Below are 24,906 nucleotides of genomic sequence, written 5' to 3'. Positions count from 1 at the left end.
AGCATCTCCTCATCCGCCGGAAATGTGTCCCGTGAAAAACCGTCCGACCGGAACTCTAATATCTAAAGTTCCTTGGGTGAATAATGTAAACTCACTACACCGGTATGTTTTAGCGCTTTCATGGCAGATACAAGTAAGAACTTTACACTACTTTATATTAGAAATGGCAACAGCGGAGGATGAATGCCCCCTAACAAGAAGATAGAGAAAGAGAAGAAGCTTATCGACTACAAAGGCGGATGCGTGCACATTTTCAGGACCTATGCAGATCCCAAATACAGATCAGCATGCACCAGAAAGTAAGTAAAGTTGCTCTTGCATAATATTGTGAAACAAAACGCCAGATAATATGTCTCACCTTATACACACACCATAATAGTACTCGTATGTTGAAGCACAGTACAATCCATCAAGCGGTGCGGTTTCATAGCTTACCAAAGTCTTACTAAAATATTTGGATAGATTTTTGAGCGCCATGTGTAATGTTCTATATTTTCAATGGAACATATAAAATGTTGGTGTTGAGTCATATTGCAGTCTACATGTATGTCTTGTGTGTGACTGCCATTCTATTGCAGTGTACACGTATCTCTTATGTTTGACTGCCATCTACTGGTGACACTTATCATTACACCATGTACCAAATAAAATAGCTTCGAGGTCAGTAAGCAAAACCAGAATTATTCCTTACATTAGGCGCACCGGGTTATAAAGGCGCACTGTCGAGTTTTGAGAAAAAAAAAAGATTTTAAGTGCGCCTCATAGTCTTATTTTGATGTGTGTTGCAGCAGCTGTTGAAAAAGGGGGGTAAGGGCACAGGGACAAAGCATGGAATCGGTCTCCATTTTTGTTAGATGGTTGTATTCCTTACCTCCAATTCTCTGTGGCTTCTTCTTCCTGTCCTCTGACATTATGCAGACCTTCCTTTCGGTTGCTGTCTTTGGCCAGAGCGCTGTAAACTCCAGATGTGGGTGACGTGGGGCTTGAACTGGGTATCTGTGCATAGTGTGACTCCACTTGGGGTACAAGGGAAACTCCTGCGGGCACAACGAGGCGTCCCGACGACTGGGGATCCGTGCTCAAAGGTCCTGTGGGGGGTCCAGAAGGTGCACCTGGTGGGGGAAAGCCCTGCCTGGGCTTTGTGGTGGGGCTGCTTTCTGGGCTCTTTTCTATGACTGTATGCAGCTCTCTGTCCTCTGTCATGTACAAGCCTTTCGCTAAAATGACAAAATAATTATCGGAGTGAATAAATGGCAGATGTGGGTTTTGTTTTTGGTTTTAAAATCATCAATCATGACAAAGAAGGAGCCACCATCTTACCTGCCACTGGGCCACTGGAGTGATGCCAGGGACTTTTCTGCAGAGACCTAATTGGAACGTTGGGTTAAATGGCATTTTATAAAACAAATTACATTTATTGTTGTAAGTCAGTTTTTGTACATTGCAATGTCATCTTTAGTTCAGATTAGAGATGTCCGATAATGGCTTTTTTTACCAATATCCTATATTGCGATATTGTCCAACTCTTAATTACCGATACCGATATCAACCGATACCGATATATACAGTCGTGGAATTAACACATTATTATGCCTAATTTTGTTGTGATGCCCCGCTGGATGCATTAAACAATGTAAAAAGGTTTTCCAAAATAAATCAACTCAAGTTATGGAAAAAAATGCCAACATGGCACTGCCATATTTATTATTGAAGTCACAAAGTGCATTATTATTTTTTTTAACATGCCTCAAAACAGCAGCTTGGAATTTGGGACATGCTCTCCCTGAGAGAGACTATGAGGAGGTTGAGGTGTGTGTGTGTACAGTATATGTGTGTGTGTGTGTGTGGGGGGGGGGGGTTGTGTAAATTGTAGCGTCCCGGAAGAGTTAGTGCTGCAAGGGGTTCTGGGTATTTGTTCTGTTGTGTTTATGTTGTGTTACGGTGCGGATGTTCTCCCGAAATGTGTTTGTCATTCTTGTTTGGTGTGGGTTCACAGTGTGGCGCATATTTGTAACAGTGTTAAAGTTGTTTGTACGATCACCCTCAGTGTGACCTGTATGGCTGTTGACCAAGTATGAATTGCATTCACTTGTGTGTGTGAAAAGCCGTAGATATTATGTGACTGGGCTGGCACGCAAAGGAAGTGCTTTTAAGGTTTATTGGCGCTCTGTACTTCTCCCTACGTCCGTGTACACAGCGGCATTTGAATGAGTCATACATTTTACTTTTTGAAACCGATACCGAAAATCATGAAACCGATACCGATAATTTCCGATATTACATTTTAAAGCATTTATCGGCCGATAATATTGGCAGTCCGATATTATCGGACATCCCTAGTTCAGATTGTTTTCTTCATCGTCAACATGAAACAAAAAAATAAGAAAATACTAATTATATTTTTTTTTTTAAATTTTTGACTCAGATAGATAGCCTGGCCCCTAGTCAAGTTATTTTAACCCAAAGTGGCCCCCGATTTTAAAAGTTTGAAAGTGTGGGGGACCCCTGCTTTAGCAGTTAGCTTCTTCTATCATCCTGCTCGATGTGTTTGTTGCATGCTTAGCCATTCCTTTCTGTGAGTTCAAACCCCGGCCGAGTCATACCAAAGACTATAAAAATGGGACTCATTACCTCCCTGCTTGGCATTCAGCATCAAGGGTTGGAATTGGGGGTAAAATCACCGAAAATGATTCCCGGGCGCGGCCACCGCTGCTGCCCACTGCTCCCATCACCTCCCAGGGGGTGATCAAGGGTGATGGGTCAAATGCAGAGCATAATTTCGCCACACCTAGTGTGTGTGTGACTATCATTGGTACTTTAACTTTAACTCTAGTCCGGGTCAGCAACCCGCGGCTCTAGAGCCACATGCGGCTCTTTAGCGGTGCCCCGGTGGCTTTTTCAAAAATGTATGAAAATGGAAAAAAGATGGGGGTAAAAGTATATTTTTTTATTTGGTTTTGGTAGGAGGAAAAACACGACATAAACCTTCCTAATTGTTAGAAAGCCCACTGTGTAATATGTTTGTGTTTATGCTTCACTGATGAGAGTATTTGGCGAGCGCCGTTTTGTCCCACTAATTTTAGCGGCCCTTTAACTCACCGTTGTGTGGACTGTGACTCACCAGTTTGTTTACATGTATAACTTTTTCCGACGCTGCCACAGACAGACGTGTTTTATGCCACTCGTTCTTTGTCTAATTTTTTCCACCAAATGTTTTAGACTGTGTGTGAATGCACACAGAGACATTTTCCGTGCAACGTTCATATTGTTGTTACTCAGCCAGCGTTTGTGGGTCTGATGGACCCGTTAACATAAAATTGTTTGATTGTGAGGCATTAAAAGCCACAAAATGCAACGGGTCCATCAGACCCACAAACGCTGGCTGAGTAACAACAATATGAACATTACACAAGGGTTAAGTACAAACCCCGTTTCCATATGAGTTGGGAAATTGTGTTAGATGTAAATATAAACGGAATACAATGATTTGCAAATCATTTTCGACCCATATTCAGTTGAATATGCTACAAAGACAACATATTTGATGTTCAAACTGATAAAACAATTTTTTTTTGCAAATAATCATTTACTTTAGAATTTGATGCCAGCAACACGTGACAAACAAGTTGGGAAAGGTGGCAATACATACTGATAAAGTTGAGGAATGCTCATCAAACACTTATTTGGAACATCCCACAGGTGTGCAGGCTAATTGGGAACAGGTGGGTGCCATGATTGGGTATAAAAACAGCTTCCCAAAAAATGCTCAGTCTTTCACAAGAAAGGATGGGGCGAGGTACACCCCTTTGTCCACAACTGCGTGAGCAAATAGTCAAACAGTTTAAGAACAACGTTTCTTAAAGTCATACTTGCCAACCCTCCCGTTTTTAGCGGGAGACTCCCGGTATTCAGCGCCTCTCCCGATAACCTCCCGGCAGAAATTTTCTCCCAACAAACTCCCGGTATTCAGCCGGAGCTGGAGGCCACGCCCCCTCCAGCTCAATGCGGACCTGAGTGGGGACAGCCTGTTCTCACGTCCGCTTTCCCACAATATAAACAGCTTGCCTGCCCAATGACGTCATAACATCTACGGATTTTAGAGAGTAGAATGCACAACTGCGCACACAACAAGGAGACGAAGCAGAAGAACGAGGAAGTTACAGACATGGCGACGCCGTCGACGAGCAAGATGAAGAAATACGCTCGCAAGTTCCAAAACGAATGGAAACAAGAATTTCAGTTCATCCAGGACAGTTCGAAGGGGAAGGGGTATGTAATTATGTTGCCTGTACATTTTGTAGAACAGACTTCTCCATTGAACACGGTGGCCGAGTCATGAACGGCGGAGAAGTTAAACAGGACAATACTGCCATCTACTGGATAGCCCCCGGAACACTGAAATTCAAGTATTTATTTTATTTATATGTATAATAAAATAAATATATATACATATATATATATATATAACTAGAATTCACTGAAAGTCAAGTATTTCATACATATATATATATATATATGAAATACTTGAGTTGGTGAATTTTAGCTGTAAATATACTCCCCTATTAACCACGCCCTTAACCACGCCCCAACCACGCCCCGCCCCACCCCCACCTCCCGGTATCGGAGGTCTCAAGGTTGGCAAGTATGCTCAAAGTGCAAATGCAAGAAATTTAGGGATTTCAACATCTACGGTCCATAATATCATCAAAAGGTTCAGAGAATCTGGAGAAATCACTCCACGTAAGCAGCATGGCCGGAAACCAACATTGACTGATCGTGACCTTCGATCTCTCAGACGGCACTGTATCAAAAACCGACATCAATCTCTAAAGGATATCACCACATAGGCTCAGGAACACTTCAGAAAACCACTGTCACTAAATACAGTTGCTCGCTACATCTGTAAGTGCAAGTTAAAGCTCTACTATGCAAAGCGAAAGCCATTTATCAACAACATCCAAAAACTTCAACAATTAGTTTCCTCAGTTCCCAATCGTTTATTGAGTGTTTTTAAAAGAAAAGGTGATGTAACACAGTGGTGAACATGCTCTTTCCCAACTACTTTGGCACGTGTTGCAGCCATGAAATTCTAAGTTAATTATTATTTGCAAAAAAAAAAAAGAAAAGTTTATGAGTTTGAACATCAAATATCTTGTCTTTGTAGTGCATTCAATTGAATATGGACTGAAAAAGATTTGCAAATCATTGTATTCCGTTTATATTTACATCTAACACAATATCCCAACTCATATGGAAACGGGGTTTGTACATACATGTGTTCATTCATAGTTTTGATGCCTTCAGTGACAATCTACAATGTAAATAGTCATGAAAATAAAGAAAATGCATTGAATGAGGAGAAAGTGTGTCCAAACTTTTGGCCTGTACTGTATGTCACCCGCTTATTGCTCATGGCTCAGCTAACAGTCACTCACTTATTGTGTTTCTTTTTGGTGTTTTTCATCCTGAGACGTTTTCACGCTCAATATGGGTAAAGAAATGTTAAAAAAATCGACTGGCAAGCGTACGATGGACAAGTTTTGGACCAAAGTTGAAAAGCTGTCGCTAGTTTGGATAAATGATTGTATGGGAAACAGTGATCTGGGTCTGGTCTTCCCGGTCGATCTAGTTTACTTTAATGGAGGAAACATCTCACAGAACATGTCTCAAACACAGCCCTAATGAAAAATGATGACATCACGATGTAATTACGAATGAAGATGTACTCACCTATTAGCTGAGCGAGAATGCTCAACACTGGACCAAGAGTTGGGTCTGTCGTGGTTCTTGATAGCTACGTAGCTGTCGCTGCGTCTCGGCGGAGCAGGTACCCCTCTTAGGTTCTCGTAGGAGCTGTGACTGGTCCCAGGCGGCCATACTGGACCTACGCTGTGCCTGTTTGCAGCTGGTGCGCCGCTGAGCCGACCACTGGTGCTGCCACGGTAACAGAGTCCACCTCCTGTATCAGGAAGCAAGGGTGAAACCAAATCATCCGCCACCAAGCCAAAGTTGACAGTTATTATACTTTACCTTGCAGATCTCGGCTTTGACCTCCCTTTTCTATCCCTGCGATTCTGGAGTCACTGTTGCGTAGCGACGAAGTCGACGTGGAGCTCAGTTTCTGCTCTTGAGCGAGTTCCTGCTGGGCGTTGTAGACCGGCCGGATACAATGAATGTCAGCGTGTTGCATCTCTCCGCTTCCTCCTTTCTGAGGGACGGTCTCCAGAGAATAGGAACGCTCCGCACTGAAGGTCGGAGCGGAAGCAAGGTACTCTGGGATACTGGAGCTAGTGGAGAAGGAGGAGTATGCAGAGTCTCGCTTGCTATGGAGGTGATCGATGCTGTTGGACGACCTAAAACAAGACATTTTGAAAAACAATATGAACATCACTTCTTGTTTAGTTCAGATTGTACTCTCTTTATATACAAAACCCCGTTTCCATATGAGTTGGGAAATTGTGTTAGATGTAAATATAAAGGGAATACAACGATTTGCAAATCATTTTCAACCCATATTCAGTTGAATATGCTACAAAGACAACATATTTGATGTTCAAACTGATAAAAAATTGTTTTTTTTGCAAATAATCATTAACTTTAGAATTTGATGCCAGCAACACGTGACAAAGAAGTTGGGAAAGGTGGCAATAAATACTGATAAAGTTGAGGAATGGTCATCAAACACTTATTTGGAACATCCCACAGGTGAACAGGCAAATTGGGAACAGGTGGGTGCCATGATTGGGTATAAAAGTAGATTCCATGAAATGCTCAGTCATTCACAAACAAGGATGGGGCGAGGGTCACCACTTTGTCAACAGGTGCGTGAGCAAATTGTTGAACAGTTTAAGAAAAACCTTTCTCAACCAGCTATTGCAAGGAATTTAGGGATTTCACCATCTACGGTCCGTAATATCATCAAAGGGTTCAGAGAATCTGGAGAAATCACTGCACGTAAGCAGCTGAGCCCGTGACCTTCGATCCCTCAGGCTGTACTGCATCAACAAGCGACATCGGTGTGTAAAGGATATCACCACATGGGCTCAGGAACACTTCAGAAAACCACTGTCAGTAACTACAGTTGGTCCCTACATCTGTGAGTGCAAGTTAAAACTCTCCTATGTAAGGTGAAAACCGTTTATCAACAACACCCAGAAACGCCGTCGGCTTCGCTGGGCCTGAGCTCATCTAAGATGGACTGATACAAAGTGGAAAAGTTTTCTGTGGTCTGACGAGTCTACATTTCAAATTGTTTTTGGAAACTGTGGACGTCGTGTCCTCCGGACCAAAGAGGAAAAGAACCATCCGGATTGTTATAGGCGCAAAGTTGAAAAGCCAGCAACTGTGATGGTATGGGGGTGTATTAGTGCCCAAGACATGGGTAACTTACACATCTGTGAAAGCGCCATTAATGCTGAAAGGTACATACAGGTTTTGGAGCAACATATGTTGCCATCCAAGCAACGTTACCATGGACGCCCCTGCTTATTTCAGCAAGACAATGCCAAGGAACGTGTTACATCAACGTGGCTTCATAGTAAAAGAGTGCGGGTACTAGACTGGCCTGCCTGTAGTCCAGACCTGTCTCCCATTGAAAATGTGTGGCGCATTATGAAGCCTAAAATACCACAACGGAGACCCCCGGACTGTTGAACAACTTAAGCTGTACATCAAGCAAGAATGGGAAAAAATTCCACCTGAGAAGCTTAAAAAATGTGTCTCTTCAGTTCTCAAACGTTTACTGAGTGTTGTTAAAAGGAAAGGCCATGTAGCACAGTGGTGAACATGCCCTTTCCTTACTACTTTGGCACGTGTTGCAGCCATGAAATTCTAAGTTAATTATTATTTGCAAAAAAAAATAAAGTTTATGAGTTTGAACATCAAATATGTTGTCTTTGTAGCATATTCAATTGAATATGGGTTGAAAAGGATTTGAAAATCATTGTATTCCATTTATATTTACATCCAACACAATTTCCCAACTCATATGGAAACGGGGTTTGTACGACTCTGAGTCGATTAACTGAGTGATGCACAACATGTATTGTTAATTTAGTTAGAATGTATTTATTTCAGCACTGCATTATTGTATGTAAATATAGAAAAGTGTTCACCCTCATTGGTTGGCTTTTGAAGCCATTGTTATTAACATTAAACATGTATTTGTGAAGTGTAAAGGTATTCTCCGACAGTCTATGTCTGGGCTTTATTGTGTTAAAAGCTGTTGCGTGGTCAAGAGAACCTGGCAGAGGACAGCTGTTGGCAGGAGGAGTAGGCAGGGTGTGGTCCACTGTGAGGGGGATAGCCGAGTGTGTGGTGGTGCTGGAGGTGTGCAGGCTGAGGAGGATCCAGGCTCTCCATGCTGCCTCTTGAGCTGTATTGGTCCGGACTCTTCCTCAGGCAGCCGCCATCAGAGTCAAAATCCCCTGCGAGGTCTGTGGTGGAGGCACTGAGTAACACACATAGACAGAAACACACTTAAAGACTCAGTGGAAAGATATGGTTATTCTCTGGATGGACCTTGATGATTATATTGTTTGTTACTAGGTATGTTCTGATCAAGGTTATAGGCTGCCAACTTCAATTCCGATCATCCATGAGTGAGATCGGCTGATACTGATTACATGTACCAACTGTAGAATTTTCAAATCACTTGTGACAATTGCTATTGACAGTTTAACTATTACAACACAAAAGAGTGTGGGTACTAGATTGGCCTGCCTGTAGTCCAGACCTGTCTCCCATTGAAAATGTGTGGTGCATTATGAAGCCTGACATAGCACAATGGAGACCCGGACTGTTGAACAACTTAAGCTGTAGATCAATCAAGAATGGGAAAGAATTCCACCTGAAAAGCTTCAAAAATTGGTCTCCTCAGTTCCCAAACGTTTACTGAGTGTTGTTAAAAGGAAAGGCCATGTAACACAGTGGTAAAAATGCCCCTGTGCTAACTTTTTTGCAATGTGTTGCTGCCATTAAATTCTAAGTTAATGATTATTTGCAAAAAAAAATTGCGTTTCTCAGTTCGAACATTAAATATCTTGTCTTTGCAGTCTATTCAATTGAATATAAGTTGAAAAGGATTTGCAAATCATTGTATTCTGTTTTTATTTACGAATTACACAACATGCCAACTTCAGTGGTTTTGGGTTTTGTGCTACTCTTTTAAATATGTGCACGTACAACACTTAAGACCGCTAACCAACTAACTCAGGGAGTTGCAAGGCGTCTAAGCAAGAAATACAAAACGATAGATGGCACTGGGAAAAGCCACGACAAGACAAACACAAGACTAGCGGGTGCAGCAGAGTAGCCACCATGCATGACGAACAAGAGAGATGAATAATTTGCTGAGTGCCATCCGACAGTTAGGATACAGCTTAAGTGGGCGCAGGCAAATTGGAAATAGCTTAAAGGCCTACGGAAACCCACTACTACCGACCACGCAGTCTGATAGTTTATATATCAATGATGAAATCTTAACATTGCAACACATGCCAATACGGCTGGGTTAGATTAGTAAAGTGCAATTTTAAATTTCCAGCGAAATATTCTAATGTAAACGTCTCGGTATGATGACGTTTGCGCGTGACGTCACAGATTGTAGCGGACATATTGGGACACCATTGTGGCCAGCTATTAAGTCGTCTGTTTTCATCGCAAAATTCCACAGTATTCTGGACATCTGTGTTGGTGAATCTTTTGCAATTTGTTTAATGAACAATGAAGACAGCAAAGAAGAAAGCTGTAGGTGGGAAGCGGTGTATTAGCGGCCGGCTGCAGCAACACAACCAAGAGGACTTTGAGTTGGATAGCAGACGCGCTACCGTGAGTACGCAGCTTTGGCTTCCAAACATTTGATCGCTTGCCCGTACGTGCGTGCCGCTATGTGCATGTCACGTACGTAACTTTGGGGAAATATATGTGCTGTATGAACTTTACGGAGGTGAACGGTACTTTGGGCTGTGGGATTGAGTGTGTTGTGCGGGTGTTTGAGTTGTATTGGTGGGTTATATGGACGGGAGGGGGGAGGTGTTTGTTATGCGGATTAATTTGTGGCATATTAAATATAAGCCTGGTTGTGTTGTGGCTAATAGAGTATATATATGTCTTGTGTTTATTTACTGTTTTAGTCATTCCCAGCTGAATATCAGGTCCCACCCGCCTCTCACAGCATCTTCCCTATCTGAATCGCTTCCACTGCCCTCTAATCCTTCACTCTCACTTTCCTCATCCACAAATCTTTCATCCTCGCTCAAATTAATGGGGTAATCGTCGCCTTCTCTGTCCGAATCGCTCTCGCTGCTGGTGGCCATGATTGTAAACAATGTGCAGATGTGAGGCGCTCCCCAACCTGTGACGTCACGCTACTTCCGGTACAGGCAAGGCTTTTTTATCAGCGACCAAAAGTTGCGAACTTTATCGGCGATGTTCTCTACTAAATCCTTTCAGCAAAAATATGGCAATATTGCGAAATTATCAAGTATGACACATAGAATGGACCTGCTATCCCTGTTAAATAAGAAAATTTCATTTCAGTAGGCCTTTAAGCACAGCTCGCAACTCTGCCCACTAGGGGAAAAACTGGACTCTGGGCAGAAAGGAATACAAAGCAGTTAGCAATACAAACAAGATAGAACCAAACAATAAAAAGAGGAACAAAAGGTACAAACCGAAAGGTGGCAGCAGAAATGACAAACTATTTTTGAAGTAAGTAGTCATCTTTATTGTTAAAATAAGCTGAATTTGAAAGCAGATGGCTAAATTACAGCCACTAGAAATACGTACTGTATTTTCCGGACCATAGGGCGCACTTAAAACCCTTCTTTTTCTCTCAAAACTCGACAGTGCGCCTTATAACTCGATACGCCTTATGTAGGGAATAAGTTTGGTTGAGCTTACCCACCTCGAGGCAATTTTATTGCTAAAGAGATAAGTGTTGGCTGCACCGTTTGATATGTGCTTCAACATACGATTATTATTATGGTGTGTGTATAAGGTAAGACGTATTAATATCTGGCGTTTTGTTTAGCAATATTATGCAAAAGCAACTTTTCTTACCTTTTCTTACCTAAGCTTTAAAATGTAATATCGGAAATTATCGGTATCGGTTTCAAAAAGTAAAATTTATGACTTTTTAAAACGCCGCTGTACGGAGTGGTACACGGACGTAGGGAGAAGTACAGAGCAGTTGCGTCTCCCAGTCATACTTGCCAACCCTCCCGATTTTCCCGGGAGACTCCCGAATTTCAGTGCCCCTCCCGAAAATCTCCCGGGGCAACCATTCTCCCGAATTTCTCCCGATTTCCACCCAGACAACAATATTGGGGGCGTGCCTTAAAGGCACTGCCTTTGCGTGCCGGCCCAATCACATAATATCTACGGCTTTTCACACACACAAGTGAATGCAAGGCATACTTGGTCAACAGCCATACAGGTCACACTGAGGGTGGACGTATAAACAACTTTAAAACTGTTACAAATATGCGCCACACTGTGAACCCACACCAAACAAGAATGACAAACACATTTCGGGAGAACATCCACACTGTAACACAACATAAACACAACAGAACAAATACCCAGAACCCCTTGCAGCACTAACTCTTCCGGGACACTACAATATACACCCCCCGCTATCTCCTACCCCCCTCCAACCCCGCCCACGTCAACCTCCTCATGCTCTCTCATCATGTCCCAAATTCCAAGCTGCTGTTTTGAGGCATGTTAAAAAAAATGATGCACTTTGTGACTTCAATAATAAATATGACAGTGCCATGTTGGCATTTTTTTCCATAACTTGAGTTGATTTATTTGGGAAAACCTTGTTGCATTGTTTAATGCATCCAGCGGGGCATCACAACAAAATTAGGCATAATAATGTGTTAATTCCACGACTGTATATATCGGTATCGGTTGATATCGGCATCGGAAATTAAGAGCTGGACAATATCGGAATATCAGATATCGGCAAAAAAGCCATTATCGGACATCTCTAATTACTATCATAATTACTGTCATAATAAATATAGTCGAAGCTGAAGGACAGAGATGAAAGGAAAACAGGTTTTATGCACAAATGTGTGTGCGTGAGTGTGTGTGTGTGTGTGTGAAAGAGAGAGTGTCTACGTTACACGTTTTGATTCATGGACTCTTCCGAGCGAACACGATGTAATTAGTGCTTTTGAAAAGAGGACAGTGTTTGTCTGTCTTTCCCCTTTCTGTGTCACTAACTTTTTCTGCCCCTCCAACGTCAGCGTTCACTATTACTCAAGTCGACTTTCACCACCCCAAACGTTCACGTTGACCATTCACCATTCAGACTGTCACAGTATCGTCAACAAATTGTGTCTCTCCTGTCGTTGCCACGGGAGACCAGGAGGCGAGGCTGGGGGCTGGGGGGCGAGAAGAATTCACCCTCTCTTTGGGCATTAGCGTCACTGCGCCCCCTTACAAACAGAGTCATGTCAGCCTTTCTCTCCATTTACAGTTGTTTGACAAACACACTGACGTAATATTGTCCGATGATGTCAACATTCCTGACCACTTTACATAATTAACACGTACTACACAGCAACACACACAACAATTCAGAAGCACAATAGAATACCCACAAATCTTTACCTTGGTTTGCTTTTTGCTCTTTATTGTGTCATATATATTGCAGCCTCTTGCCATAACAATTGAAATCACAATATATTATTTGGCATATAAATGATAATAGAAACATTTAAAACAGGGTGGGAACAAAGGCTCATATTGGGCCTTGGGTATTTAGGAGAGGGTATATAAACCGCTATAACATTTTGACAGCCCTAATGTATCCCATAATATGATATATATAACACCAGTGGAGCAAATTATGTAAACTTGTCCATTTGTGTTATGATCATAAAATGTTAAACTGGTTACCAAAGCTCCTAGTTTGGCTGCTGACGTATAAAATATTACACTGTTTCTTAACTATAGGGCACCAACTAGGGTTGTCCCGATACCAATATTTTAGTACCGGTACCAAAATGTATTTCGATACTTTTCTAAATAAGGGTGACCACAAAAAAATTGCATTTTTCAGAGGCGGTCTAGTACCGAAAATGATTTTGTTAGAATAATTGTGTCTAAGTTATCACACAACTTTGTGTTTCAATGAGTTCCCGGCGAGAGGACAAAAGCTGTCTTTGACCCTACCAAGCAGAAGGCTTGTAAAACTCCACTGTGTAGGATGGGAAGCAACATGAAGGTGTTCTGTTTCTTTCATGTATTGTAATCAACAGAAAGATATTGTCTTGACCAAAGAACTACAAAGCGGAGAGGAAGCAGGGCCTGACTCCCCTCAAGGCACCTCTTCTTAGAACTGTTTTACGAACTTTTCTTTGAGCTGTTTTAATCAAATGCGATGGCTGTTTACGACCCCCGTCCCTTAGAAACAGCTGTTGCCATGTAATCAGGGAAAGTCCAAATAAAAGAGAAGGCGTACAATCTTTCGCCAGAGCGTGATGGAGACTGAACAAGAGTACAGCCCAGACGCGCTCTCCTCAATTGAGCCAAATTTAATTCTGTCTCTGTTTAATTCCTTGCTTCTTGTCTCGTTTAATAGATGTCATCAGTGTTTGAACCTGACAGATTCATTAGTGTCGCGGTACTATACTAATACCGGTATACCGTACAACCCTATGGTGGATATATATACATATAATAAATATATACAGTATGTAGATAGATAGATAGATAGATAGATAGATAGATAGATAGATAGATGGATAGATAGTACTTTATTGATTCCTTCAGGAGAGTTCCCTCAGGAAAATTAAAATTATATCCATTTATATGTATAATATATATACACACATATACAATAATATATATACTGTAATGCAGGGGTGCCCATTACGTAGATCGCGAGCTACCGGTCGATTGCGGAGGGTGTGTCAGTCGATCGCCAGCCAAGCAATTAAAAAAATAGACCTAAAAATTAGCGATCATCAATCTTCACCAATGTGTCACTTTCGTCACTTGATTGACATTCACGGCACCCGAGGGTCTTCTGAGATGACGCTGGCTGCTGCGAGCTCATTATTAAGAAAAAATGACCGACAGAAAGGCGAGAAACACTTTTTATTTCAACAGTCTCTCGCGCCGTACCTGCCGTGAAAAATCTAAAGACCGACTGCATAGTTCCTATCTTCACAATAAAAGCGCTGCTTCACCCTGCCTGCGCTAACAAAATAAGAGTTTCAGAAAGCTGGCGTGCACAAGCTAGTAAGCTACGGAGTTTGCCGCCAATGTATTTTATTGTAAAGTGTATAAAAACGAGTATGGAAGCTACTTTCATGTGGTATTTGACCGAAAGAAGGACTTTTTTCTCCTCCATTTTAAAATGCGGACGTTATCAGCACTACTGTCTGATTCCAATCAATGCAAGTCATCAGAATCAGGTAATACAGCAACTTATATTCTTGTCTTCATGAAAGAAAGGAATCTATATGTGTTAAACATGCTTGTATTATCATTAAACACCTTTAACTTGTTAACAAAAACGTCTCTTTCATAAATAAATAAATATAAATTATATATATGAATGAGATAGATCCCCTCGACTTGGTTAATTGAAAAGTAGCTCGCCTGCAGAAAAAGTGTGGGCGCCCCTGTTGTAATGTGATCGGTATCGGTTAATCTCACTCATGGATGACAGATATTGTAATCGATGCATTAAACACTGATTAGAACATCCCTATTTCTAATCTTAATTTTTCCTGGATGTTTTCTATTTTACATAGTCTCTCTCTCTCTCTGTGCTACAATAAACCGATCATAAAAGTTCTGGAATATTCATATTTTTGCAAAGGGGTAAACTTAGAAAATCAGCAGGGAATCAAACAATTATTTTTCTTACCTGCCAACTGCTAGAAACACTGCTGATAACACATACTGACCTTGAGTGGTAGTTGTGGGGCCAGGCACTACTTAAAGTGTCCGTTGCTTCATGGCCCGAGTCCTGCTGACCTACATCGAGCTTGGTTGAATGCCACGAGTGAGGACGAGAGGCAGCCTCATTATGTCTGTGGGATTGAATTAAAAACAAATGTTTTTAAACCCTTTAGATAAATATATTTACCTCTTGCAATTCAACTCATGTGAACATGTGAAATTGTAACACACACACACACACATGGCACACTGACAAACTTTAACCTATTGTTACTATAACAATCTACAAGGTTAATATAGTTGTCTTCTCTTTCTTCCCCTCCATTTATCTGCTTTCTTTTGTATTTCCAGTTATCATTACATATATGTATTGTTGCATTTAAAACAATTGTATTGTTGATAATAGAGGTAATTATTGTTATTATTCATTATCAATAGTGCTATTTCTATTGATATTTGTATTGCTCCTTTTGTATTGTAATAATGTTCATTGTCATTTCTGTATTATTAATATTAACTGCTTTTTTTTGCACTTTTACCATCATAATTGTACATATACTATTTACTGATGTTGTTCTGTTGTTGTTGTTGTTGTTATTGTTGTGTTTGCTGTTGTTGTTGTCTCCCTGTCTTATCCCCCTCTTGTCCCTGCAATTGCCCCCTCCGTTTTCCTATTTTTCCCTTAATATCCCCTCCTGCACCAAATAATAATATAAATCCATTTAATAAAGTCTAATACAAATAAGGCAGCAAGAGAAGTATCCCACACTTTTCTTTGGTAAAGTATATTTGTACAGCCGATATGGGCATCTACATCAACTATATGATTTGCCTGAGTAGCTTGACAGGACAAAAAATATAAATAAATAAATAAATAAATAAATAAATTAATTAATTAATTAAATTAAATTAAAAAATAACTTGTGAAATTGCACACAATTCTTGCTAGTTAAAAAATAACAGAAGATGTAAGTTGTGTGATCATTCCAACCTGGAAAAAGAACACTTTAAATACACCATTAAAAGCCTGCAATAAAAATTACATTACTGTCCATGATGACATTGATGAGTGTTTGGAAACTTCTGACTGCAACTTTACTATGCACAAAGGGCAGCGGGGCTGCACCCCCTAACCCACACACTCAGTCTTGCAACACGGAAGAAACTGGGTCTTAGTTGGAAGAACTGGTCAGTAAAAAACATTTTTTTCACCACCTTAAAACTTGACACAAACTGCACTGTGCGCTAGTAACTGCGGGAGTCGGAGGGAATATTAAACAACACATCCATGATTAAAGTGACAAACTTGCCATCCAATTAATACCCCGTTTGTTGACAAGAAGATAAAGCCATGGAAGCACATGCAATCTTTTGATTAAGCAGAGGTAACAACAAATCAGCCTTTTCATATAAAGCCATAAAGGAATGGAACGACCTCACAACAAACTTGAAAAGTCTAACAGATTACTCTTCATTCACAATTGAAGTTAAAAAGTGGCTTCGGAGCAATCAAAGCTGCTCACACGGTCACTAAGGTGGCCACTATGTTTGACACATCAACTCAATGTGTATTATATTTATCCATGAGAGCATTTTTGTTGTAAATTGTGAGTTGTGTCTGTTAAAATCATGGTTGTTTTTACAAATGATGACAGATGTGAACAAGAGCATGTATTGTCTTTGTGTGATGATGTAATTGAGGTGTGGTTGTATTGTATATTAAGTATGTGTCCATGAAAGGGCATTTTATGACTTTTCTTAATTTGATTACATGCTATAGTATGATTTTATTGTCATCATTTTATTGCATGATTTTTGTATCCCTTTAATTTAGGTAGCCAGGGACTGCAGATGGAAATGAGCTATTTAGCTATAATCTGGTACAGAACATATCTGTCTTTGAGCTTAATGTTTCTGTGCATTGTCCCTTCAAATAAAGACTAAACTAAACTAAACTAAACTAGTGACAAATTCAAAAGAGCTGCCGTCACAGCTGAACAACTATCGCTGCTAACCTGCTAAGTCCTATGTGTCAAAGTCAGATCCGGCCCACGAATGGATTATCTATGGCCCCCGGGATGATATTTGATTAGTATTAGAACCGGCCCGCAGGCCACAGCCGCCTGCTGCTGTTTTGCACGCACCAATACTCCATTCCCCACAATGCAACGGTAGCCCGCGAACTCGCTTCATTATTCATCAGCATTCAGTGCAGATGTCAACTTTCAGCAACCCCCTTCCCCAATAATGGCTAAACGGAAGGTGGACGGTGAGGACAGGGGGTTTGAAGCCAGGTGGGAGGCAGAGTACATGTTCACGGAGGCAAAAGGCAAACCTATGTGTCTTCTGTGTGGAGAAAATGTGGCTGTAATGAAAGACTATAATCTAAAAGGGCACTATGAAACGTCTAAGAAAGACAAGAATATGGACACGGAACAAAGGCTACTGAAGGTTGAAGAATTAAAACGAGGTCTTATGTCCCGACAGGCTCTGTTCACAAAAGCCACATCACAAAGCTAAGGTGTCGTTTTGATAACTGACACCATGTTTAATTATAATTGCTATATTTGAATGATGATAAATGAATGTGTTGTGGCAGTATGCGGATTTCACAAATGTGGCGGTTTGTGGAAACAATCGGTTGCTTTCCAAACATTTTTAATAAACTGCCAACTAGTGTTGTAACGATACTTTTCGGTACTTTTCTAAATAAAGGGGACCACAAAAAAATTGCCTTATTGGCTTTATTTTAACAAAAATTCTAAGGGTATATTAAACATATATTTCTTATTGCAGTTAAGTCCTTAAATAAAATAGTGAACATACTAGACAACTTGTCTTTTAGTAGTAAGTAAGCAAACAAAGGCTCCTAATTAGTCTGCTGACATATGCAGTAACATATAGTGTCATTTATCATTCTATTATTTTGTCAACATTACTAAGGACAAGTGGTAGACAATTAATGATTAATCTACCGTATTTTTCGGCGTATAAGGCGCACCGGCTGAAAATGCATAATAAAGAAGGAAAAAAACATATATAAGTCGCACTGGAGTATAAGTCGCATTTTTTGGGGGAATGTATTTGATAAAACCCAACACCAAGAATAGATATTTGAAAGGCAATTTAAAATAAATAAAGAATAGTGAACAACAGGCTGAATAAGTGTACGTTATATGACGCATAAATAACCAACTGAGAATGTGCCTGGTATGTTAACGTAACATATTATGGTAAGAGTCATTCAAATAACTATAACATATAGAACATGCTATACGTTTACCAAACAATCTGTCACTCCTAATCGCTAAATCCCATGAAATCTTATACGTCTAGTCTCTTACGTGAATGAGCTAAATGATATTATTTGATATTTTACGGTAATGTGTTAATAATTTCACACATAAGTCGCTCCTGAGTATAAGTCGCAACCCACGGCCAAACTATGAAAAAAACGGCGACTTATAGTCCGAAAAATACGGTACTTGTTCATTTACTGTTAATATCTGCTTACTTTCTCTTTTAACAAGTTCTATCTACACTTCTGTTAAAATGTAATTATCAGTTATTCTTCTGTTGTTTGATACTTTACATTAGTTTTGGTTGATACCACAAATTTGGGTATCAATCCGATACCAAGTCATTACAGGATCATACATTGGTCATATTCAAAGTCCTCATGTGTCCAGGCACATATTTCCTGAGTTTATAAACATAATATACATTAAAAAAACCGAAAGACGACGTTGTGATGCCAAAAAATATCGACGTAATCATAGTAATATCGACTAGATACGTGCCTGTACTTGGTATCATTACAGTGGATGTTAGGTGTAGATCCACCAAAGGTGTTTGTTTACATTTTGACGCCGGTGGGCTATGGCGTGTAGTGAAGCATGTTTAGCTATTCCTCGTCCTGCAGGGATGATACTTGTAAGAAACGTACTTTATTTGTCGCCATGGAGGCGAGGATTAGTGATTTAGAAGTAGCTACAACACTGCAGACTGCGGCTGGACGTTAGCCGCTAGCTAGCTAGCCATGTCTTAAAGCACCTCTTCCTGAGGGCGTTTCAGTGTTATAACTTCACTTTTATCTTTAGTTTTTAAGCCAAAATGCATCCGTTCTCCCGCTCCAAACTGTTCCCACAAGGTTGGGAGCATGGAATTGTCCAAAATGTTTTGGTATCCTGGAGCATTCAAAGTTCCTTTCACTGGAACTAAGGGGCCAAGCCCAACTCCTGAAAAACAACCCCAACCAAATTTCACACTCTGCACAATGCAGTCCGAAATGTACCGTTCTCCTGGCAACCTCCAAACCCAGACTGGTCCATCAGATTGCCAGATGGAAAAGCGTGATTCATCACTCCAGAGAAGGCGTCTCCACTGCTCTAAAGTCCAGTGGCGATGTGCTTTACACCACTGCATCCCACGCTTTGCATTGGACTTGGTAATGTATGGCTTAGATGCAGCTGCTCGGCCATGGAAACCCATTCCATGAAGACCTCTGTGTACTGTATGTGGGCTAATTGGAAGGTCACATGAAGTTTGGAGCTCTGCAGCAACTGACTGTGCAGAAAGTCTTTGCACTATGCTGACCCCTCTCTATCAGTTTACTTGGCCTACCACTTGGTGGCTGAGTTGCTGTTGTTCCCAAACTCTTCCATTTTCTTATAATAAAGCCGACGAAAGTTGACTTTGGAATATTTAGGAGCGAAGACATTTCACGACTGGATTTGTTCCACAGGTGGCATCCTATGTCAGTTTCACGCTGGAAATCACTGAGAGCGGCCCATTCTTTCACAAATGTTTGTAGAAACAGTCTCCATGCCTAAGTGCTTGATTTTATACACCTGTGGCCGGGCCAAGTGATTAGGACAACCTGATTCTCATCATTTGGATGGGTGGCCAAATACTTTTGGCAATATGGTGTATATAGTTCAAAGTTTACCTGAAAAGCTTTGCGCGAGTCCATCATTTGTATTCAAATGCAGTCCAAAATTGTAGTCAAGAAGTTCCTTATTTTTCTATATACTCTTGTTGTACAGCAAACTGGCTTGTACATGCACATGCATCCTTCGCTGTTGCCATTTCTAATAAAACGTATCGTTTAGTAAGTCAGGCCAGCATATCAAAAAGGATACAAAAGACTTTAATCCTTGTTTGATTACTCAATGTATTATTACAACACAAAAAAACTACCTGCGTTAGCGGCCGTACGTGACACAAAGCTGGGCCATTCCTCCACCGTCTCCGGTGCCATTACTGTGCAGCAACCACCAGCTGCTGCAACTGTGCGTCCGACTGGCCAAGTTGGTGTTGGAGTCACAGGAACACATTGTGACAGCAATAGGTGGCAAAATGATCGCCTAGATCAGGGGTCGGCAACCCAAAACGTTGAAAGAGCCATATTGGACCAAAAATACAAAAATCTGGAGCCGCAAAAAATTAAAAGCCCTTTATAAGTCTTACAATGAAGGCAAAACATGACGTAAGTGTCTATATTAGCTATAATAGCCTACTATCAAAATGATAGTAAATCTTTGTTGACAGAAATGTTGAAATGTAATATTTATTCTACACATTTTTACAACATTAGAAACTAATAGTAAATCAGAGGCTACTCAGAAGGTGAGATAACTCCTGAAAATTACTGGCTTTTAATGGCCAAAGGTATAGATGTGTGTGTCCAAGTTAAAGGAAACGGCAGGCTGTCTTCTTTTAATAGATTTATAACAATCTTTGACCAGCTAGGTAATGTTTGCTGTGGTCTGGAACAACATGGCGCACAAACAACTATCTGAAATGCAGCCAATATTACATACAGATAAAGTGTCATGAGACATGCAAAACTAAATTATATACAAAGAGGATAAAAGTAAAGGATATTAAATGAGCTCAAATATACCTACAAATGAGGCATAATGAAGCAATATGTACATACAGCTAGCCTAAATAGCATGTTAGCATTGATTAGCTTGCAGTCATGCACTGACCAAATATGCCTGATTAGCACTCCAACAAGTCAATAACATCAACAAAACTCACCTTTGTGCATTCACACACAGTATAAAATATTCGGTGGACAAAATGAGACAAAGAAAGAGTGACATAAAACACGTCTTTCAATGTTTATCAATCAATCAATCTTTCTGTGGCAGCATCGGAGAAAGTTGTACAAGTAAACAAACTATGGTGAGTTCAAGGACCGCTGAAATTAGTAGGACAAAACGGTGCTCGCCGAATACTCTCATCAGTGAAGCATGTATAACATAAACAGTGGGATTTGTAACAATTAGGAAGGTTTGTGTTATGTTTGTTCTCCTACAGAAAATATATTAAAACAAAAAATATATTTTTTCCATTTTCACGCATCTCTGAAAGAGGTCCAGGGAGCCACTAAAGAGCCGCAATTGGCTCTAGAGCCGTGGGTTGCTGACCCCAGGTTTAGACTAAAGTGTGTTTTTCCAACATGGTGTCATGGGAAACCATTGCTAAAATGCTGTAATAACAATAATCTCACCTTTGTGCATTCACGCACAGAATAAAACTTCTGGTGGACAAAATGAGACAAAGATTTTACATACAAACAAACTGTTGCGTCACAGTCCACACTGGTGAGTTCAAGAACCGTCGAAATTAGTAAGACAAAATGACGTTCACCAAATACTGTCATCAGTGAAGCATACACACAAACATATTAAACAGCGGACTTTCTAACAATTGGGAATGTTTGTGTCATGTTTGTTCTCAAAAAAAAAACATACTAAAAAATAAAAATTATGTTTCCCCCATCTTTTTCCATTTTCAATCCTTTTTTAACAATGCTCCAGGGAGCCACTAGGGCGGCACTAAAGAGCCGCGTGCGGCTCGAAAGCCGCGGGTTGCTGACCCCCGGCCTAGATAAATTAATCATCAAGACATCCTCACAAATATTGCTATGAATATGAAGCATTAAATGCATGGGCGAAAAAGTACATTTTGTGTCTTTGCCTCGATTTTGATTTAGATACTGAAAAAAGCAGGTATTTATGTATTTTTTGCATGTTGGTATCAACTTAGTAGCGATACTTTTGACAACCCTAATCACAATGTTGCAAAACTGTATTGTATTGTGACTCATGTTTAGTGAAGTCCTTGTCAGTATCTATATTGGCCGATCTGTCATGGAGAATCGGTATCGGTACCATAATCCAAACACCACCAGCTGTAATGTTGTAATTTACACATCCATACGTTGTTTGTGCTGCTTATCCTGAATTAAAGAACTGATTCAACAACCGCGACAAAATATGCAGCTATGTGAACTACTACACTATAAAAGGCCCCCACCAATCTACCTTCTGGTTCAGGAATTGAACTTCAAACATGGACCACAGAGTCCCCATAAGGACACAATCAACCATTTTTTAAAGTCAAGTTGTTGCAAAATCTGGCAGATACTGTAGAAGCAGCATGTTTCTGCTTTGCGTTACCTGGAGGTAAACCTGAGGACTTTAGAGATGAGGCCGGTCGCCAGGGTGCTGACGTTGGCCTCGTCTGGCGAGCGACAAAGGGTGCCCTCGGAGCGGCGTAGCTCCGCTTTCTTCTGCTTCTTGCGCAGCTTCCGACGATAGAACAACTCCAACAACTCCATGTCCTCGACCCAAAGTCAACTTATAAGAGTTTGTATGTTCAAACTTCTTGGCTGAAGCTCCGAAAATTCCTCCTTGTGGTCTTCCAAAGTCCCAGAGCCGTGTTCTACATATGCGATTACACCGTTTTTGGTTTTTGAAACCAACTGATCTGATATCAATTTCTTTTGGCGTTGTATCCTTGAAGGCTCCTTTGCATAAGCTCAAAAGCTCTTTGTAGTCCTTGAATTGAACTTTTCAGCAGTATTTTCCTTCCCAGATTTTTTTCAACTACATTGTCAAACTCTGTTCTGATCTATTTTTCTATTTCTATACCGACAGTATACCTTCCAGTCTAACTAAATAGAAAACCACTGCACATCCGAGCTCTACTACTTCTAGTCTTGTACTGGTGGGCTGGAGAAACTCACGCTGCGTTGGCCCCTGATCCTCGGCTTGTTAAGCAAATGAAGCAATTATGAGTCATTAGGCTGCCGCGTTTTAAAAGCATGAAGTAAACATTCCCAGTCTGGCTGGAAGGTAGCGATGGATGTTGTCCTGAGAGAGCAGTGAGAGAGAAGAGGAAGGGAAGCGAGAGATAGTGAGAGAGAATGATGAAGATAACCGTTTTTAAATAGTGACAAATTAGAAACTTGAAAAAAAAAACGTGTAGACTAAGGAGTATGTAAAAATGCAGTGAAGAGAAGGATGAGAGAAGAGTTCAAAGGAGGGAAGGAAGAAAAAAAAAAAAGCTTACTGTTACAGTTTTTACCCTTAGGCCAGGGGTCGGCAACCCAAAACGTTGAAAGACCCATATAGGACCAAAAATACAAAAAACATATCTGTCTAGAGCCGCAAAAAATGAAAAGGCATTAATAAGTGATATAATGAAGGCAACACATGACTTAAGTGTCTATATTAGCTATAATAGCCTACTATCAGAATGACTGTGTCGCAGGCTGAAGCAAATCTTCGTTGACAGAAATGTTGAAATGTAATATTTATTCTACACATTTTTACAACATTAGAAACCATTAGTTAATCAGAGGCTACTCAGAAGGTGAGATAACTCCTGGAAATTACTGGCTTATAATGGCCAAAGGTATAGATGTGTGTGTCCAAGTTAAAGGAAACGGCAGGCTGTCTTCTTCTAATGGATTTATTACAATCTTTGCAAGCTGGGTAATGTTTGCTGTGGTCTGGAACAACATGGCACACAAACAACTATCAGAAATGTAGCTAATATTACATACAGATAATGTGTCATGAGACATGCAAATATAAATTAAATACACAGAGGACATAAGTAAAGGAAATTAAATGAGCTCAAATATACGTACAAATGAGGCATAATGATGCAATATGCTAGCCTAAATAGCATATTAGCATCGCTTAGCTTGCAGTCATGGATTGAACAAATATGCCTGATAAGCACTCCAACAAGTCAATAATATCAACAAAGCTTACCTTTGTGCATTCACACTCAGTATAAAACGTTTGGTGGACAAAATGAGACAACGAAGGAGTGGCATAAAACACGTCTTTCTGTGGCAGCATCGGAGAAAGTTGTACATGTAAACAAACTACGGTGAGTTCGAGGACCGCTGAAATTAGTGGGCCAAAACGGTGCTCGCCGAATACTCTCATCAGTGAAGCATACATAACATAAACAGTGGGATTTCTAACAATTAGGAAGGTTTGTGTCATGTTTGTCCTCCTACAGAAAATATATTAAAACAAAAAATGTTTTTTTTTCTTCATCTTTTTCCATTTTCACACATCTTTGAAAGAGGTCCAGGGAGCCACTAGGGCGGCACTAAAGAGCCGCAATTGGCTCTCGAGCCGTGGGTTGCTGACCCCCGGTTTAGATTAAAGTGTGTTTTTCCAACATGGTGTCATGGGAAACCTTTGCTAAAATGCTGTAATAACAATAATCTCTCTGATCTGCCCGGTAATCAGAATCAAGGTGTGTCAAAATATGTGCATGAAATTATGTAAATAGGTGCAGTGTGTGGGTGTGTACAGGAGAGTGCACATACTAGAAACTCCTTGAGGAATTTTATTTGGTTTCCAGTGGCGGGCCGTGCATTTCCCACCTAGACCTTCAGTGATGCCCGCCTTCAATGATTACCTCTCAAAATACCATAAATGATGTCACCACATGACCATTGCTGGAGAAATACTATACAGGAATACATTTACGCACTACTATGCATTGAAACACATCAACAGTGTACAAAACGGGTTATTTTCTGACGCATTTGAAAATCAGTAAACCCGCATCAGCAATTAAAACATATCTTATGTGGTACTGTCAAAATTAAAATGGCACCCTTGTGTGGTGTTTGGGTCTGTGGGACCCGTTTAA

General features: G+C 40.5%; 1 protein-coding gene across 2 annotated transcripts in view; it reads right to left on the bottom strand.

Annotated features, from left to right (window-relative positions):
• shroom3 (shroom family member 3) overlaps nt 1–24,906 on the bottom strand; it is a 217,653-nt gene that overhangs the window by 54,046 nt on the left and 138,701 nt on the right. Inside the window, exons 1-7 of one of the 2 annotated variants that reach the window (XM_062031531.1) lie at nt 22,401–22,939; nt 14,934–15,059; nt 8,243–8,449; nt 6,031–6,353; nt 5,731–5,959; nt 1,321–1,367; nt 872–1,217 (exon numbers count right to left, since the gene is read on the bottom strand). In XM_062031531.1, the coding sequence (XP_061887515.1) occupies nt 872–1,217; nt 1,321–1,367; nt 5,731–5,959; nt 6,031–6,353; nt 8,243–8,449; nt 14,934–15,059; nt 22,401–22,561 (1,439 nt within the window). In that variant the 5' untranslated portion in view covers nt 22,562–22,939. Of the gene's footprint in view, nt 1–871; nt 1,218–1,320; nt 1,368–5,730; nt 5,960–6,030; nt 6,354–8,242; nt 8,450–14,933; nt 15,060–22,400; nt 22,940–24,906 lie in introns of those variants that run through there. The other variant, XM_062031529.1, reaches the window with a different exon arrangement.

The sequence above is a fragment of the Entelurus aequoreus genome, linkage group LG21 (genome assembly GCF_033978785.1).
Source record: "Entelurus aequoreus isolate RoL-2023_Sb linkage group LG21, RoL_Eaeq_v1.1, whole genome shotgun sequence".
Classification (NCBI taxonomy): Eukaryota; Metazoa; Chordata; class Actinopteri; order Syngnathiformes; family Syngnathidae; genus Entelurus; species Entelurus aequoreus.
This window is presented reverse-complemented; position numbering and strand designations above follow the sequence as displayed.